At 39.9% G+C, this 19,341-nt stretch overlaps 1 protein-coding gene across 2 annotated transcripts in view; it reads left to right on the top strand.

Annotated features, from left to right (window-relative positions):
- The window catches only part of cdh8 (cadherin 8), an 85,145-nt gene extending 66,574 nt beyond the window's left edge, over window positions 1–18,571 (top strand). Inside the window, exons 7-12 of one of the 2 annotated variants that reach the window (XM_038700482.1) lie at window positions 1,440–1,687; window positions 8,269–8,405; window positions 11,918–12,039; window positions 12,804–12,921; window positions 15,999–16,250; window positions 16,423–18,571. In XM_038700482.1, coding sequence (XP_038556410.1) covers window positions 1,440–1,687; window positions 8,269–8,405; window positions 11,918–12,039; window positions 12,804–12,921; window positions 15,999–16,250; window positions 16,423–16,910 — 1,365 coding nt within the window. In that variant the 3' untranslated portion in view covers window positions 16,911–18,571. Of the gene's footprint in view, window positions 1–1,439; window positions 1,688–8,268; window positions 8,406–11,917; window positions 12,040–12,803; window positions 12,922–15,998; window positions 16,251–16,416 lie in introns of both variants that reach the window. The other variant, XM_038700481.1, reaches the window with a different exon arrangement.
- The last annotated feature ends 770 nt before the right edge of the window (window positions 18,572–19,341 follow it).

Below are 19,341 nucleotides of genomic sequence, written 5' to 3'. Positions count from 1 at the left end.
ATTGATGAAGAGCCATCTGCAAAGGAAATAGTGTATAGCAATTGAAAAAAAAAAACCCATGTCAATGTCAATTGTATGATGACATGTCCTGTACAAAATGTTTTTATTCCTTTTAGGGGAATTACACCTTTTCCAGATGGTCTTGAATAAGCACCATAAGCATTTATTTCATGTGATCTGGTTGGGATAGCAGTACGTAAGCTCTAATAATAGTCACTGAGAGCATTAGCATGGAAATGTTTGTTCTTTCATGCTGTTAAAGGTTGGAAAATATCTTCAGGATGTAGAACCCTGAAAATTACATTTCTATTGATTTAAATCAAAATGATTTTTGTGCAATACATAGATACCATAGGCATTATCATAGCCACTCACTCCAGCTCTTCAGATTGAAGCCTCCTGTGTGTGTAATTTCGTGATCACAGCTTTTTTTAAATTATTATGATGACATGAATCTTTTTAGTAGAACAATGACAAAACATTCAACAGTACTGATGCTCCCTCCACTCAGAGCTCAATGTTTAAATTAAGAAAAAGGAAATAAGATTTTAATAGTAGTAAAAGTAATACTCAGATACTTTCATGACTTTGGGAAAAAAAAGAATTCTGAAGTAAAGTTCTCTGTTCCCAATCAGTTTAAATAAAAGTAAAGAAGCATTTTCAGCAGTATATACCAAAGTACCGAAAGCAAATTTATACTCATTATCGGATTGGCCATTTTAAGATTGCTGTATTGATTGTAATGTTGCGCCCCATGAAGTGGTGGTAACTGTTTTATATGGTTGGGTAGATGGTACTCCAGCAAAGTATTGCATTTTTTTAATAAAGTCAGAGGACTAAAAATACACAGATTATAAACAGAATGGTCAAAATCTAAGCAGCAAGCAGCAGAAAGCTAAGATCTCTACTTTAGTCCCGCGTTTGGTGCAAGCTCCAAAAACACTGGATCGTACATTCCCCACAATGTTAGAGTCTTTCAAACACCAATTTGTAACACGGGCTTTCTGCTTTGTACTCTCTAAGCCAAGTCGAGGTAACAGCCATGACAGGATCAGGGTTTTTTTTCACACTTCACACTTTCAGAGCCACAGAATACATTATACGACTGTTTTGACAGACTTTTCGTGACGGGTAAACTGGATGTGATGTGTAAAATTCGTGGTGTGTGCCTTTAATCTATAACAATGCATCATTGTATGTAAATTTGAATCTAAAAGGAGTTGTCAGTCAAGAGCTTTTTGAGCACAAGTGCATTACTTCCCTCTGAAATGTAGCATTAGACAGTATAAAGTAGCAAAAAAAGTACAATGCTTGAGAAACTATATTATCCAACACTGATTATTCATGTCTGTTTTGGACAGGTAACAGAGCAGGAAAGCACCTCTGTTATCTTGGCAGTGAAGCAGTCCCTGACCATGTCTGTCTTTGTCCACCTTCAGCCTTTAGACCACGAGAGCAAGCGAGCCTACAGCCTGAAAGTTGAAGCCACCAACATCCGCTCTGAGCCCACCAGTGGTGGGCCCTTCAAGGATACAGCTACAGTTAAGATTGTGGTTGAAGACTCTGATGAACCTCCCGTTTTCTCCAAGCCAGTGTACTTACTGGAAGTGAATGAGAACGCCCCCATCAACACAGTCATAGGGACAGTCACCGCCAGGGATCCAGATGTCACTGGGAGCCTGGTCAGGTAAGAAAGTGGATGCAGTGATCAGTGAGCTCCTGGGAAAACCATAACCTTTACTGCTTCACCATTTGCTATTGACTGACCAGTGCAATACAGTACCATAACTTGAAAACGAAAAAGCTTTTTAGTGTAATGTCAAGAAGTGGTGAAGAGTACAGGTTAACAAATGAGTCTTTTCTGGCTATAATGAGTTGTTTTAATAAAAGGGTTGACACTGAGGCATGCAATTAAATCTTTTCATGTCTGTGACCTTTGGAGGCTGTGGTAGCATCATTGGCAGTGAGGAAGCGATTCATTTTCACATATGGACAAAAAAAAGGTAGATTGTGAGTTGAAGACAGCCCAACTTTCTCTTTCAATGTGTGACCAGCCTTGCTATATTCTCCTCTTGTGTGACTTATTCTTGGAAATACCACAAGGGCACCTTGAGGATAGGTTATACACGCAATTTCTCTCCCTCCATCTTGGCATTTCATTAATTCTCCAGCGACTTGCTGACCGCATTCCCGGGACAACACTCAACAGGTTGTGTGTAATTGCATGAGCAGGCTGGGTTTCATAGATTGGCTGAGGCTATAGAGCAGGGCCAGTTCATTTTACTTTTTCTTTTCTGGTGGCATCCTCATGTTTAGTGATGAGATTGCCAGGAGGAATTGAGCCCTGAGGTTGCATGATGTCCCTCCCCTGGTAAAAAGAGAAGTATTTTTCATGTATAATGACATCTTCTGCCTCTCTCTGTCCCAATTTTGTGTCATGGTGCTGTTCATTGAGCAAGTTTGTGTTTTATGTTTGTTAGAGGTAGGGACAAAGACAGGATCAGTTTAGTGAATTAGGGATTTATTTTACATCTTAAGTGTATGGAAGTCTAGTGTATCATTGAATTTAATAATCTCAAAATAGTATTTTCTTCTGAATTATGATTAGCTAGTTATGATATCCAACTTTCCTGTTATTCACCCCCTTCAGTCATTATTGAAAGAAAAAGTGACTAAATAATCAGTGAGTGTGCATGCCAATGGCAGCACCCTGCTGACATTATCTCTTCACACATTTGCTGTACTGTCCAGATATTAACATCCTGTCTTGGCACTTGTTAAATGTTTTGAGCATGATGTAGTGAGAACAGAGTCACAGGCTGCGATTTTTATGCACCAGGTCATTTGTCTTTTTGCAGTCTATTTCTCCCTGTCTTTCTTTTTTATTTGTCCTGAGGTCATTCACTTGCACTCACAGTGTTCATTATGCTTTTAATCACCAATTTTACAATTTCGTGCAGAAGTTGTTATTTTCGGAATGGATTGTTGCTCAAGGGCTTTGTGCGACTGTCAGGCCAAAAAAAAAAAGAAAAATCCACTGCAGTCAGAGAAACATAATCGAGCCTTTTAAAAAATGTCCTCAAGAGCTGTTAGATTTTTGAATAAGGCTCGTTCTCAAACTTTTTTAATTTTATTGTCTGAGAGAAAGAAGAATAAGCAGTAAGTGGCTAATAGAATACTGCATTAATCATCTGCCAACTCCCGTAAAGCCACTGATCATCCGGAGGGGGGGATAGCTCAAAGATTACACACACGACCATGCTTCTTCTTGCAAGTTTGTATTTTGTTGCAACAAATTGCCCTACCTATACATGTGATTTTCTTTGATGTCCAAATGTATATTTTTCCCCCCGGAAATCTTCAAGACGAGCATGGTCTATCACAGATGTTACAGATGTGTTTTTTTTTTAGATGAGATTAAAGAAACTATATTGTCATGGAGGACTTAATATGATGCACCACCCTCACCAAAGACCATTTGATTTTCCTTCCAGCCAGGGTTTGTATTAGCCTGTAACTCTGAGCTTTGGGCTGATCGAATGCTTACAGTGTGGATGATTTTAATCCTTCCAGATATACTGGCTCACAGAAGTCTGTAGTCTCAACAGTGCCTCTTACAAGATCAGAAGTATGTTCTTAATAATGGGAAATCTGGAGAAAGGCTCACCATGCAATAAGTCAAATAATTTGACTTTGAAACTTAGTTTGTTTCACACAGGGCTTCCTGTAACAATCGTTTTCATTATTGATCAATTTGGCAGTAAATGCTTTGATTAATCAATTAATAATTTGGTTTCAACCAGCCCTGAACAGTAATTCCTCACTCTGGAGAAGCAAGAAGCAGAGATTTGTTTGATTTTTAGATTTAAATATTATATAATTAAATGGTTAATCAATTGTCAAAATAGCTTTTAATATTTTTCTGTCAACTGACTAATCGATTTATCAACTAATCGTAATGGTGAAGGAAACAGAGGCTAGGGCTATTGCACATGCCATTTTTGGTCTTTACACTAGAATTACCCGAATAAATAACATTCACAGTTTTCCTCCTTCCTCGCTCCTGTCTCTTCTTCTCTCCCTCTTTGTCTCTTATTCATTGTCTACTTTCTATTTCAAAAATTGGTGAGAGGGAGCTCTCTAGAAGAAAGGTGTAGTAAGTGAAGGTGGATCTATCAGTGGAGAAGTGGCAGCAGTAAAAGCAGCACAAGTGTGGCGTGCGGACCACCATCTGAATGAGCTCTCAAGTCAACCCCTCTGATTAAAATCGCTCTCCGTCTCAATCCCCCCTCCAGCCAGACCAGACTAAACCAGTCTGAATCTAACCCACTTGGGGCGAGTGCTCTGGTGGGCTGCCATGTCCTCTGCACTCAGGAGACAAACAACCCCTTAGCTGTACTTAATGCATCCAAGCAACAACATTTCAGGTGCACTCCATGAAAAAAATCCTCAGTATTGCTTCACTCTGGAGCCTGTGCTCTGTTGTTTTCTACCTGACTGATCACAAATAAAAAGCAATGTGACATCTGGCAGTCACTATGGCTGTCTGACACGAACTGCTGGATTTCATAGAATGGCTGTGCCTCAATTTTATTCCAAAGTACTGATAGTGTGACAAGCATTGCCAAAACCTGCTTTGGATTTTAAGTAAGTTTTATTAACATTTTTGTCTTCATTCCCCTTTTCTTTTTTCTTTTACTGTTGAGGGAGATTGCAGGAACATAATGGAATTCTGTAATGCTTGTTTCCTACTGCATGCTTCCTTATGTTGTTTTAGCACAGCTGACAGCTGACATGCTGCATATGGTAATACAAGCAGTTGTGTAAAGTAGAGTTGATTTTAAAATGAATGGAAATCTAATGTCAGGAAGGCCCATTCTGCAGTACGGATATTTTTGCTTTTGATATTTTTTTATTTATGATTTATTTTTAGACTCTCATGGATCACCTTCCTGTTAAAAGGGCCTGGGATTCATCCTGAATAAAATGTAGTGTTAAAACATAACTGGTCAGCATTCAGGGGACAGCAAAAAATTTGCTCTACATCTGTGATCCTCCCAGTTGAATTACTGACCTAATAACACGCAGGAATATTACATTTTGCATTTTGTTCTCTGCGGAAACCCCTTCTCTTTCCAACTTGGAGGCACTCAGTCACTCAGATGCGCACACTCAGACTCCAAAGCAGTTAAAACCCAGCACCTACTGTGCACACACAGGTGTGAAAAAGCACCAACACACACACATACGCAGAAACATTTCCTTGGCTGCTTCACTTTTAGCCCTCTAATTTTGTGATGATGCAGACTTTGCAGTAGTGCTAACTGGAGCCTGACTGATACATTGGCATGGTCAATACTGTATAGTATATCTGTCATTTAACTTTTGCCATATATTGTATATTAGTATTGGGTGATACATAACAAGGTTTGTAGAATTGTAAATTGTAACAAGATAGTACATAAGTTCCAAAACTACTTTTGAGGTCATTCAGATGCAGTGGTGTCATTACAACTGTAATATACTATAAACTCAGATGATCACAATACTTTATTAACCAATTTTAAGTAAAACTTTGTAACTTTTTTTGAAATCATAAGCAATTAAATTAATTAATTAATTCTGAATTAATAATTTCTGGTATGACCAGTAGCTTATGGTGACTAATGTCAGGTATTGTAGTAAACATTGAATACAACTTCCTGGCTTCATAACTCTTCTGCACAATGTTTAGTATTCATTAATTTTATTTAACTGCCACTTGTGGCCACAGTGGCTGATGTTCAAAATGATCACAAAGTACATACTGCAGTGTCACATTTGAGGGTAATTGTTTGTTTTAAAAAACAAACATTTCGCTGTTATATCATTGTCTTAAATAGCAGTATTTGATTCTCTCAAATATCAATATTCGCCTAAAAAGAAATTGTGTTGTTAAAGCTCTTGTGCTTATGCAGCACAGTGCAAAGAAGCACTGTGTAGTTAAAATGAGCAATGGTGGCTGAAGAGACGACAGACACCAACAGAAGCTCTGACTGAGAAGACAGGTGATCTGTGACAAATGCAATGCAGACACAACGTCAATGCATCAAAGGACCTTAAAGGAATTTTTAAAAAAAGAATAATGCTTTCACTGATTACAGCTTATGTTTTTTTTTTCTACATAGAGCAGCTTCTGTCGCTCTGACGTATTGTGAGAAGTGTATTATGTTATTTATTTAGGATGACTATATCTGGATCTCTGTTGCGTCAGTTGTACGAATGCTTCAAAGCTTTAAAATATTTGGCTTAAACTGCCTCTATGTGATGTTTAACTTTTAGACTCAGATCTGCCCAATGCCATTTAAAGGCCTGCGAAAAGTAAAGCAAAGCTGAAACCAGAGGATACACAGACACACGCGACGCGTTTGCACTCATTCTCACATCACACTCAGGAAAACCACGGACACATAACGCTGGATATCATTTTTTATTTGCTTTTAATTCTTTTCACATCACGTTGTCAGTTTGAGTGACAGGTGGCAGAACATTTCAGGGTCTGTCTCCTCGCTTCCACGTGAGGCTGTCAGAGTTTGACTGGGATCCACTCAGTCTGCAGGAGAGAGGCTGCTCCCAGGTGGCTTGCTGCTGTCTGCCTGTCTTGAAAGTGCTCTGCGTCTGCAGGGCAAGAGAGAAAGAGAAACAGGGGTGGGGGGGTGGGGGTCCTCATGGACCTCTCCCAGCCCGGCGTCTAGAGGATTTTATACCATTTCATCTCAAAAATGGAAATGTCACGGCTCGGTACATCTCCCCAACAATTGGAATCTGGGCCAGTGGTTTATTTATTTCATTTCCCACCATTCTTGTATAAGCAGCATCCTCCTTCATATAAATTGTTGTTGTGACTTTGTCTTTGTCTTTTTCTGGTGCACTTTCTCTATTTCTCTTTCCATCCCTCTGTATGCCTTCCTTCCTCCCTCTCTCTTCTCTCTCTCTCATACAAACACTGTAGGGTTCCAGCCAACAGGTCTGGACTGATAGGGATGAGCGGTTCCACTGCGAGATGGTACAAGACCGAGGGTTAGGAAGGAAGGGAGGGTGAGCCTGGTGGCCAAGGGATGTCTGTATGGTGAAGGGGTCTGCAAAGAATTGGATAGGGGGATTGGATTAGGAAAACCTTCGAGACCCAGCTTGATGGAAAATAAAAATACTGAGAATAGTGAGTAAGAGGGGGGAGAGATTGTGAGACAGAGAGAGAAAGGCAGACCTTTGTCCTCGAGGTATAGAAACACTAGTGCAGTACACGATGTAATTAGCTCACGTGAATCACTGCGGACCTGTGTTTTGGGTGAGCAGGATGTTTATGACAGTCACACATAATGGGAAATGAAACACATGAAACCAAAGATGACCCATAATGATTCTTTTTCAGTCAGTTTTGTGTGGGCTCGTCCTAAGAATTGGCACCGCGTGCGTTGCTACTTGAAAGAGCAATTTCACAGCTTCAAGTGGCATCGGAAAATTCTCTTTTATGTGCATTCCAATTTCATACCCGCTGCTGGAGATTTTTTTCCTGGGGAGTTTAATGTATTGCCACTGTATTTTTAAAACTGTACAAGTCTCAAAAAGTCAGTGTGTCACAGGCAGGGTCACAGAGAAACAGAATCAGGAAAAGGAACGTTTTACAAAATGTATCGTTTGAAACTGAGTCGTTTTAGTGTGTAAAGTGTGCTGCTTTTTTTGGCAAGGACCTAAAAGTGGCTAGTGGTTTAAAAAGAAAACAACATAATTTTGCTGAAGATCAGACAAGGTCACACACAACAGGCCGGTCGTTGGTTCATCTCCATTACATCCATTATCCCCTCCCACCCCCACCCTTCTGCTGTTAGAGCTCATGTGTGACACAATGCTGTCCTAACTCATTAATGCAAAGCCTTTGGGAGCCATTGAGTGTTGACAGATCCCAAACAGGGGTTAACAACACCCCATCTCTTACCCTGACATAACATGTACTAATGGTCTTTTTTGAAGGAGGGTGGGCTGCGATTGGGAGGAGGGCTTCTCAGACCTTATTGAGCTTTAATGCCCCCTGCTGCTCATGTGAAGGCTATAATTATTCCTCAGATAATTATTGATTTCCTACTGTTTATAATGGGCATTAATCTAAAAGTTTCTCTTGATGTATAAGGCCCTGTTAGCCACAACACCCAATAGATTACGAAAGATGCTGCAGTGGTGGGTCGTTAAAGAGTTTTGGCCTAAATTTCTGATGATCGATTGTCTTTGCAGGTACTTCATCGATCGGCACACTGACCTGGAGAGGCAGTTCAACATCAACGTGGACGATGGGAAGATCACACTGGCTAAACCATTGGACCGAGAGACAGATATGTGGCACAACATTACAGTAACCGCCACAGAAGTCAGTAAGTAACCTCTCCTGACTCCCCTGCCATGATCATTGATCCTTGTGAATTGTAATTTTCTATTTTCAAAATCACCATATCATTAGACTTCCAGTGGCAGTTTTACAAACTGAGAATTGCAGGGAGACACGTACACTATCGTCTCCTTCTGAGCGACTTCATGGTCTCAGTCAAAGGAATCACTGACCTGCTACACACAATCCTCTGTTCAACAGTATAGTGATTTGTAAACCAGAAATTTTAATTGCTCTGAGAGTATGGCACAAACAATTAGCATTTGAATCCACAGAGGCATTAAATACGTTGATTTGCTGAGTTTTGATTGAATTAAACAGCTCACTAGTCAATTTGTGGAAGTGCAAGAACATTAAGACGTATCAAATAAACAGTTTTAAAGACATGCTCCAGAGTGGATTGCTCCAACGCCAGCATCCATTACAGATTAAAGAACATCTGCGAACCGCAAAACTCACTGACTAGGTAGAAAATCTTGCCGGCAGAGCTGCAAACAGCTCAAACCATATGTAAGGCTTTATTTGCATACTGATTGTTTCAGGGGGGCTGTATGTTGTGATAAAGCTTAATGTACCCCTTAAAGCTATTGGAATAGAAATTTACACAGCTTGTAACTTTTTTTCCTGTCGTCTTCCACTCTGTCTCTCTTCTCTTCTCTCTCGGTCTCATCCTCTATCTGGCCCTTTCTTTCTTTAATCAAAAGAAACACGCATTAATTGTCAGAATAAATGAAAGCCCAAACGCTGTCATAATGTTTTGGCCGCGCGGCACAGACAAATCCCACCATCTTAACAGCCCGTTGGAGGAATTGAATGTGTCTCATTTGATAAGCTGGTTGCCTTGTCATTTTCTTGCACCCATATATTTAAAGTGCGCTTTCATGCCTCTTGGCAAAGTAACTGTGGCTCGAGATAGTGGCATCTCTGAAAACACCTAATAGGAATTTGCCAAAATAAATATGGCAGTTTTGCTAGTCTTCACGGATGGGGAGGGGAAGCCGGTGTCTTCTCTGGCGTGAAGAAGAATAGATGTGTTCCCAGTCCTATACTGATGCCATTTGCCACCCAAACGGAGGCGCGTTCTGCCGCCTCGCACCGGTTGACATCTGACTAATCAGATTCTATTCCCTGTCTGCTGCTGGAGGAAAGTCACTTTTGTAGGGTGGTGGGCTCTGTCTCCCTCTCTCCCTCTGCCCTAATCCATCTATCACTGTCTATCAGACTGTCAATTCCACTCTCCTCACTGCTTACCTCTTTCTCAACTCATCTCCTTGCCCGTCTGGTGGCCTTAAATTTCTGGAGCATCCTGTTCACTGCTCTACGTTTAGGTTTTCTTTGAAATAATTTAAAATAAATTTATAAAAGTATTTGTCTGGGAAAGTGCTATGACATTTTCATCCAAATACATTTATTTTTAGTTACTCTTCTCGGGCAATTGATCAATTTCATAATACCAGTTAAAGTCAGACTAAGTAACTCTTAAAGAAGACACACAGTACAACAATCTTCCTTCCTCTACAAATGAAAAGTTTAATTCATAAGCAATAAAATCCAGCCAAGCTTCATTGCACTCAGAATTTGCTGCCACAGGCTGATATGGTGTGGTATCACCAGTAGCTTATGGTAGCTAATGTTTGTTGCCAACTTTAGATTTACACTTTCTAACTGACATGACTAATGAGTACATTTAGTGACTTTATCTGCTTGTGTTCCTACTACACTACATTTTACCATGTCATAAATAAACATGATGATGTCTTTAAAGCAGCTGGCTCAAGAGACTCTTGGGAAATAGATTTGATTTGCCATGACTTTGTAATTATAGTGGCCACTGTTCAGCAAAAGTTACTTAGTCTCACTTTAAACCTTGGTTTTAAAACAAACATTTCAACAGTTCACAATTTCCAGATGAATATGATTGGAAACATCTTTGAAAAATATATTTGAAAAATATACATCTTTTAAGTTTCAGTGTGTAATATTTGACAGAAATGCAATATAATATCCACAATAAAACTATGTTTTCAGTGGTGTATAAAGAACTTACATAATGAGCCATTTCTACATAGACCACAGGTCCTCTTACATGGATGTCACCATGTTGCGCCACCATGTTTCTACAGTAGCCCAAACGGTCAAATGCTCTACAGAGCACATTTTATCACAATGTTGAATACATATGAAAAAGAAAAAGTAATGTTTGTAGTAGTAGTCAACTGGCTTATTAGAGTGTAGGCCACCGTGCCTTCTTCGGTGCGCTTGGAAGGGAGGGGTGAACGGTAACTTATGTTGCACTTATGTGGTGTCGGAATGATCAGAATCTTTTTTTTTCTTCTTTAAATCTTTATTGCAAAAAGAGATATAAAGTGTAAATGGGACATAACTTCTATTTATGCAAAATTACGTATTGCCTATATATATTTTGCAAAAAATACGGTTTATTTGCTGTGTGAACTAGATGTCTGCGTGTTGTTTATATGCTCTGATAATGCTAATCCAACAAACCTTTGTAGTAGCGTCCATGTTGATTCCATATTCTGACTTACGAGCATAATGAACACACACTGAAGTTGGAAGAGCGACTTCGCAACTCGGGAAATGTGAGCATCCCAGGAGCATGTGTATGCGCCATGAGCCGCTGGTTGCACTTTGTAACCACCACCACTAGATGCCACTTAAACTTACATACACTGAACATTTAAGAGTCTTCACTTCTATTGGCTGCCAAAAGAGACAATCTCACTGCTGAGGAAATTTAGGTTTATATCCAAAACATCAAGACAATGCATTTGTTGTCCTTCACATGGCATCATTATTCTTATAAGGTGAACATTATGGCTCCAAATAAATAAATTAATCAAAAAAATAAACACACCAGCGTCACTGGTCACACTGTCACAGCCCTCTTGGGCCCACATTAAAAGAAAATTGCTTTAAAAGTTGGCATTTGCACTACTGATTAATAAATAGAACCATTTGCGGGGACTCTCAAAAGGGGCTGTCAATTACTGGGGATGAATAATTCCAATCAAAATCTAATCTAATTAGACTGCCTTTTATTGTCTTCTTAGACTTCAGTTACTAGTGACTCATTAATATGCATGTTTTAACCCTCATGTTTTAAACATTACAGTGTACAGGGGATTTTCAAAAGCACGTTGAATGGTTTTTTTTTCTTTTCTTTTGCCTAGAATCCTGTTTTGCATCGCTGATACCAGCTGAAATGTAGATTGATGTGGCTTATCATCTGTCCTCCCATCAGCTCAGGAAATGAAGGGAGAAATAAAGATGGAAAATAAAGGAAATTAAAACTAGGTCACAGAATTTACCTGGGATTTCACACGTAACCTTGTTTTTTGTACCCCAGTTTTAATTTTTGCTCATTGTCCTTTCTTATTTCTCTCTCTCTCTCTCTCTCTCTCTCTCTCTCTCTCTCTCTCTCTCTCTCTATCTATCTATCTATCTATCTATCTATCCTTATTTCACACTGTATATTAGGAAACCACAGTCAGATATCGAGGGCAATTGTGGCCATCAGAGTTATGGACATTAATGACAATGCCCCTGAATTTGCCACAGAATACGAGGCCTTTCTGTGTGAAAATGGAAAACCTGGACAGGTAAGGAAAGAAGTGGCTCATTCATCAAACCAGTGATCTATCTTTCTCTCTCTCTCTCTCTCTCTCTCTCTCTCTCTCCCTCTCTCCCTCTCTCCCTCTCTCTCTCTCCCCCTCCTCCCCTGTAATGATTGGCCACAGTGAATTATAGCCTATTTATTTCACTGGGAAACTACAGAGGTGGGAGTGCGGTCCCTTCTCCCTCTGTCCTCCCTTGAAACAGTGTGAGCGGAGCAAAGGGGAAATGAGAGCAGTCAGGATTGATCAGAGTGGATCATAATTCAAGACTGTCTTTCATGTCCTCCTCCAGATGGCACAATGCTTCTCCCAGCCAAAAATTCTGGACAAGTACTTAGTATTCTCCTTCTCATCAATCGACCTCATTCAGGGGACCTACGTACATACAATAGGGAGCTTTATTGAAAGGAAGAGAAAAAAAGGGTGAACTGAAAAAAGGGAAACTGTCCTGCAAGGCCTGAATTCTAATTTCCAATCAATCATAAAGACATACAGCATGATAAGACCTATGATGACAGATTAACAGATAGAGCCAGGAGCCTGAAAGTGTGCCAGACTAGACAGGACCTCATTGATAATAATCTCAAACTCCAGGAATGAATAGGGCCTATATTTCATCAGGTGTGATCCAGCCAGTATTAGACTGAGGCAATCTGTGGTGGCAAAAACAGAGTAATGAATAGGCTGCCTCTTCTAATGGCTTTGAGACCTCCTCTGTTTATCTTCTTGTCTCTCTGTTCTCAACACAGGTGATTCAGACTGTCAGCGCGGTGGACAAAGATGACCCAATCCAGGGCCACTACTTTGACTATCGTCTCGTCCCGGAGATGCTCAACAACCCCAATTTTACCATTAAAAACAACCAAGGTGAGTAACAAAAGAAATCACAGAGGAGTAACTCTTTTGTGGCAGAATGACTGAAGTTTCTGTAAATTTCCCCAATGGCTTTCCCGTCTAATCTCTAACCCGCGGCATGTTAGCCATACTCGAGATGAAATCTTGTGGATCAGTGTAGCTCACAATTAGCAGATGTGAAATTGTCTGGACACCAGCTTCTTTTTACTCCCCAGTGCGTTTTGAGAGAAACTAAATGAATGGGATCCAAATGGCTTTTCCTAGTAGTCTTGCAGCTCAATGTAGGGTGACTTCTTAGGAGCTGTTGCCGCATGGCAGATGGTACTAAATTCATTTGCTAAATACTCTGATTGGTTAATTTTCTGTTTTTCTCTGTCTTTATTCCTTCCTCTTCTCCTGCCTTCATCCCATAACTGGCTCTGAACATGCTGTGTTCATGATGGCATTGTGTAATGTTTTCAGCTTTGGGCAAAAAATCTTCATATGGTACTGGCCTTCTGTTTCAGTGCAGAGGCTGCAGGCTAACTTACTGCCACCTCTTTCTGACTGAGGAAAGAGTCCATAAAAATCAGGTCATCAAATGCACTAGCCATCTTTTGACAAAAATAAAACCCTTTTACTTTTGAAACAGGTACATTAGCAGGCAGAGACAGGATATGCCAGTGTAATAATCACAAGCAATGGAAAAATAGCCTTGGCTGACTATATTCATTCCTCTTTTGACACATTAAACAACAACTAAAGGGGGAAAAAAACATTATTTTCTGTCACATATGTGCAAAAATCCTGGCAGAAAAATTGGAAGTCAAAAATGAATGGCAGGCACAGACTCGCTGCAAAATACTGAGTCTTAACTGTGGATCAACCTCAAAGTGTATGAAACATGCAGGTTCCTGAACCTTGCCCTTTTGTTAAGAGGAGATTTAATACTTTCTTAAGATGATGCAACAGATAAAACCCCCAATGGAAATGTTTCACCTCTATAAGCACAGCTGTGTGTTAGTCCTTAGAACACAATGGCCTGCATTTCTCTCACTTGTCTTCAACCAAAGTAAATGCGTGTTGTGGCTCCGCTCTATATAGTACACACCACACTAGCCACTTATCTGTGATATTGCTAATTCCAAACAGCGAAGAAGAAGCCCATTGCACCATATCCCCCAGCACTTCAGTGACTATTTCTATCTGAATCGCCAACTGTGGGAGACACTTCAGTCAAGAGTGTCAGGCGTGAGCCTCTGTGTGCTGCTTTTGTTGGCGATGATGAGTCTCATTGTTGGGATTGAACAGTGAAGAGGTTATGGGTTGTCCACATTGTGGAAAATGTCTAAGGTTCTGACCAGCTGTATACAATATATAGAGCACTCTGTGTCAGTCTGACCAGTGCCTTGTTGTGGCTACTGTTAGCAAACTTTTGATAAATAATGCTTTATAACAGACATTACTGACTCAGTTCAGTGACTTTATGCCTCCTCTCTGCTGATCTTAATGTTACACCATAATTTAGCCTTTAGCATTTTCCCATAATTGCCACAGTGGTTGCTATTTAATAAAAGTTTCACAGGCTCATTTTTAACTGAAACTAATTTTTTCTGTTACATCCTATAGGTTTATGTTTTGTATCAAAAAGGCAGAAATTAATCTTTTACTTGGTTTAATGATGGAAATTGTCGTGATTTGGTTAGGTTTATGCACAAAAAACACTTCCTAAGACGTAACTTAAGTGCGTTATTGTTTGATTGTTGACTTTCAGTACGTAGTGTGAAGAAATCAAACAAACTTAATGTGGGAAGTAGTGGGAAAGTTCCTCCAACAGTAGGACAGGCATGATACAAACTGTCACCTTAACAATAGCAAGTACTTCTGTGTACACAGAACATTACCATTATTCATGAATGTGCCATGTGTAGTTGCTAATATAATCTTAAGAGACTTCAGAAGATCAGAAAGTTTTCCGACTTTTAGTGTCACTTGTGCTGTCGCTGATGCCATCTGGAACCTCCCATATTAATTATTAATAATGACAATTAATATTTCAATGTACACCTTTTTTTAACAGACGGTAGTTGCAATACTTTAATGTGCCCTAAAAGGAAAAAAATATGCTTGCAACTCCAGCTAGTTCAATCAGTTTGATGGTTATCTGCACAGCTGTCTTTCTCTTTGAGTTGCAGACTTTTTCTGTGGATGGGCTGACGGGCAGGAAATGTTTAATTCTATTTTTACCATCAATAGTTGCCAAGAAAATGAAAATGACCTGTATACGAGAACAAGCCCTGATGGTTTACTACAGTATATTAGATACTTGCATACTCACTATGCACTGCTGAATGATCCAAATGAAATAGGACATGTTGGTGCTCACAAAGCACAGTGTACCACTTTGTGGCAGAACTCATAAGAAAATAAATCTGAGCATATGTTCACATCAATTACAGATTGTGCAAAGCAAATAATTCTATCATGAAGCATTCCATCTTTTGATTAAGTTTGCTCTGTCAACATGAATGTTTCAACATGGCCCGTCTCTCTATAGCTCATATCACCAGATCTATTTTGCCCCTCTCTTCAGTGCACTCTAAAGCAGAGAGGCAAAGGTTAGACTATCAGAAATCTTGTATGTTTTCCATAAGATCAGCAGGAGTAGATTCTTATGGGAATGCAAGTGTTTGATAATGTGAGCAGGGTAAGGAGAGCCAGCTAATGAGCCGACAGCTTCACAGAAGTGTCATCAAAGAGCAGCTGGCACCTTTCTGGGTCGACATGTGCCATCTTCTAAGTCAGTGTCGCCTACCGTGGTCCCTTCATTTCTTCAGCTTTCAAAGGGGGACTGCACACCCGGGCTTGCCTTCCTTTAGAATTCCCAAATTGTCAGAAAAAGGAAGGTGGCTAAAATTCATCTACAGCAATGGATTGTGAGGTTGCTAGAAAGCCTAGTGACGATTGATGTGGAATTAGTTTACCCTCATGCTGTACTGATCTTCACACAATTTAATAATAGAACTTCAGTCTGTTGCCACCATGAATAATAATGGCTTTTTCACACATCGTTGCAAAAATTCATCTCTGGCTTTACCTCTCTCTGACAGACAATTCAATCAGCGTTCTAGCCAAGCATGATACCTTCCGACGACAGAAACAGGAGATGTACTTCCTGCCAATCATTGTGACGGACAATGGGAATCCACCGATGAGCAGCACCAACACCCTGACCATCCGAGTCTGTGGGTGCAGTAAAGACGGCATTGTCCAGTCCTGCAACGTGGAGGCCTATGTCTTACCTATTGGCCTTAGCATGGGAGCTCTCATTGCCATCCTTGCGTGCATTATACTGCTGTTAGGTGAGGTGTTTCTTTTTCGCATAGTGACATTCATTTAAAAAAGTTGTTTCACAAACTTGAAAACACAAAAAAATATTTGCTTGCACTGACAGAAAATCCACTTGTCAAAGCTTGACCTAGACTTCTTCTTTCTTTCTTCCTTTCTTTCTGTCTTTCTTTCTGACAGTAATAGTAGTACTATTTGTGACCCTGAGGCGACACAAGAATGAGCCCCTGATTATAAAGGATGACGAAGATGTGAGGGAGAATATTATCCGTTACGATGATGAAGGCGGCGGCGAGGAGGACACGGAGGCTTTCGACATCGCAACACTGCAGAACCCGGACGGCATCAATGGTTACCTGCCACGCAAGGACATCAAGCCTGACCTGCAGTTTATGCCCCGGGCGGGACAGCACTCTGGCCCAAACGGTGTGGATGTGGACGAATTCATCAACGTAAGGCTCCATGAGGCAGACAATGATCCCACAGCGCCGCCTTACGACTCCATCCAGATCTATGGGTACGAGGGTCGGGGATCCATCGCCGGCTCCCTCAGCTCACTGGAGACGGCGTCCTCAGACTCGGACCAGAACTATGACTATCTCAGAGAGTGGGGCCCACGCTTCAGAAGACTTGGGGAGCTCTACTCTGTGGGTGAGAGCGACCGTGAGACCTGACCTTTGGTTTGTTAGAAGACCTTTCTGATTTTCTTTTCTGTCCACATACTTGTGTATCAAACACTAGGGGGTTTGCTGGCTTTTAGAAACAGGTGTTTAAAAAGAAAAAAAAAACTGTTAATAACAAGAGAGGCCACCTTTTTGTATTCTTCTTAGAGTGAGGTATAGCAGTCGTCATCCACTATGTCAAGCGCATTGTAATTGTTGAGCCAAACAATGTCTTTATTAGGAGATCTATGATTCTTGTGGAGTATAACTTAGATTCCGTTGTGGAGTGTCTAGCAGTATTTTGGGTGTTAGTCATTTGCTGTGACTGCCAGTAGCAGAAAAACCCTGGGATTTGCTGGTAGTTGCCCAATGAAAGGAAATAATGAATATCGTTGGGTTTTTTGAAGCTTGAGCGGACACCATTCTACATGCCGCATGGACAGCAAGCTGGACCTCACAAGCTGCAGAGGGACTCTTGTTTTAAGCCACCCTAAGCTGATTGGTGATCTGAAAGAAAATGACAATGAAAAAGCAATATATGGTCTACATTACAATGATGAATGTATGTATGATTTGAAAAAAGCAAAAATACAACCCAGTATTGGCTTTAAGGTGAATTTGTTATCATTTGATATCTTCTCTGGTGGCCACATTTATAAACTATCTAAAGCCCTGAAAGGCTTGCTTTATACAACTCTTTGTATTTACACGCTACAGGTGTGGGTCGCAAGTGTTACTAGCCTATAAAAGACTGAAGTGAAGACAAAAAAGAGAAATGTAGAAACTCTGAGGCCTTCTTTTTACAGAAGCAACATTAAATACAATTGTAATCTACTGTTTTTTGACAAGAGATGTGTTGATTCATTATTGTTCTATGAGTTTTTGTATTTCTGTTCCTAAATAATTTTTTTCTGTGCTGACAATTTGAAGTGTGTTTAGATTATTTCACATTCAGCTGTTTTTTCAACCACCTGAACACTGTTTCATCACAGCCAAACCATAAAATGAATTTATTGCCGTTGATGATATAGACTAGATGTAAGCAGGCAAACAAGAGCTCTAAGTTACTTTAACAGTATAGATGATCTAATTAATTGGGACTGCAGGAATGGGACCTTTCTGACACATGCTAATTCTATGTAAAATATATCTCATAATATATTCTGAGGTACAGCCAGTGAGCGTCTGAGCACAATAGTCCAATTGATACCTGAGTAAGTGACTCCCCCCAAACATCAGATCTCATTTAGGAAACACAGATTGCATTAGCCCAAGAAAAAATGAAGACACAAATCCAGACCATGTGCGTATTGCATATTGTGCTTACACTGTATGATATCAATAAAAAAGACTTGTACTGTACATAGAGTTACTGCTAACGTCATTAGCTTTCAATGAGGTGGTAGGTTTTGTCTCTGCACGTTAGCTCTTGCACATAATGAGAATTTCAATGGCACTACAGCTGCGTGCATCAGTTTGTACTGATACAGTATTATGGCAGTTCTCGGTAGACTAAACAATATATATGGAATAGTCCTACATGCAGATCATATTTTCTACTGTGCTTTAATGCTTATAAATGTGTATGTTCAATTATTTACTCCCTGTACTGTAATCTAAGATACCCTGTATTGTTTCCTACTTTGTGAAATATATTTTTATAAATATTGCTGAATTGGTGTGATTTTCTTATGCAGATGAGCGGTCACTGACAATCAACAGTCAGACATAGAATATTAACACTGGGGCACACACTCCACAAATTTTTACATATGAGAGACTTTGCTCATTATTCTCAGCCTGAGAAAATGGTTGTACAATGTCAATGGAGTTTGAGATCTAAAGTTTGAGAAAATAACTCAGATGATGTCATGGTGATGTTGTCAGGGTTCTCTGGACTACAAATGTACAACTGAAAGGCTGTGTTACAAACATAAGGTGTGGAATTAGACAGTCATAGAGGGACAAACAAATGATGCTATTTCTCTGACATTATGGGAAATGTAAGAATCGAGTGTTTTGGAGCTTGACCCATACTGTGGACAAAATGTCATGATACCATTAACCATTCTATTTTTTTTATTGTGTCTTGTGGTTCCCTCAACTTTAAGGAAGTAAAAAGTTACTGTATATTGAATACCTTTTTTATCTGTGCCACGCAATTAATTTGTAGGTGTATCTGGGTGTTTGATTTTCTGTTTCTATGTCTAGAAAAGAGAAAGAAGTACTGAACGTAGCTATGCCAAATAATTTGCAACATTTTATCACAAAATAGCTCCTGGAAAGCCTTGAACAACAATGAATAATATCAGCAAAAGAAAATAAAAAACAGGAAGCACAACTGGACCCATCCTCAAAACAACAGGACGGCTGTGCTGAACCTTTCAAAATGCTTCTGGCACTTATGTCATCAAACAGTGTGATAAAGACAAGAGCAGCTCTG

Source organism: Micropterus salmoides, unplaced genomic scaffold (assembly GCF_014851395.1).
Source record: "Micropterus salmoides isolate LMB-PRFRI ecotype aquatic unplaced genomic scaffold, ASM1485139v1 Ms_hic_scaffold_6, whole genome shotgun sequence".
In the NCBI taxonomy this organism is placed as follows: Eukaryota; Metazoa; Chordata; class Actinopteri; order Centrarchiformes; family Centrarchidae; genus Micropterus; species Micropterus salmoides.
Note: the sequence above shows the minus strand (reverse complement) of the source record. Positions and strands in the feature narration are given on the sequence as shown.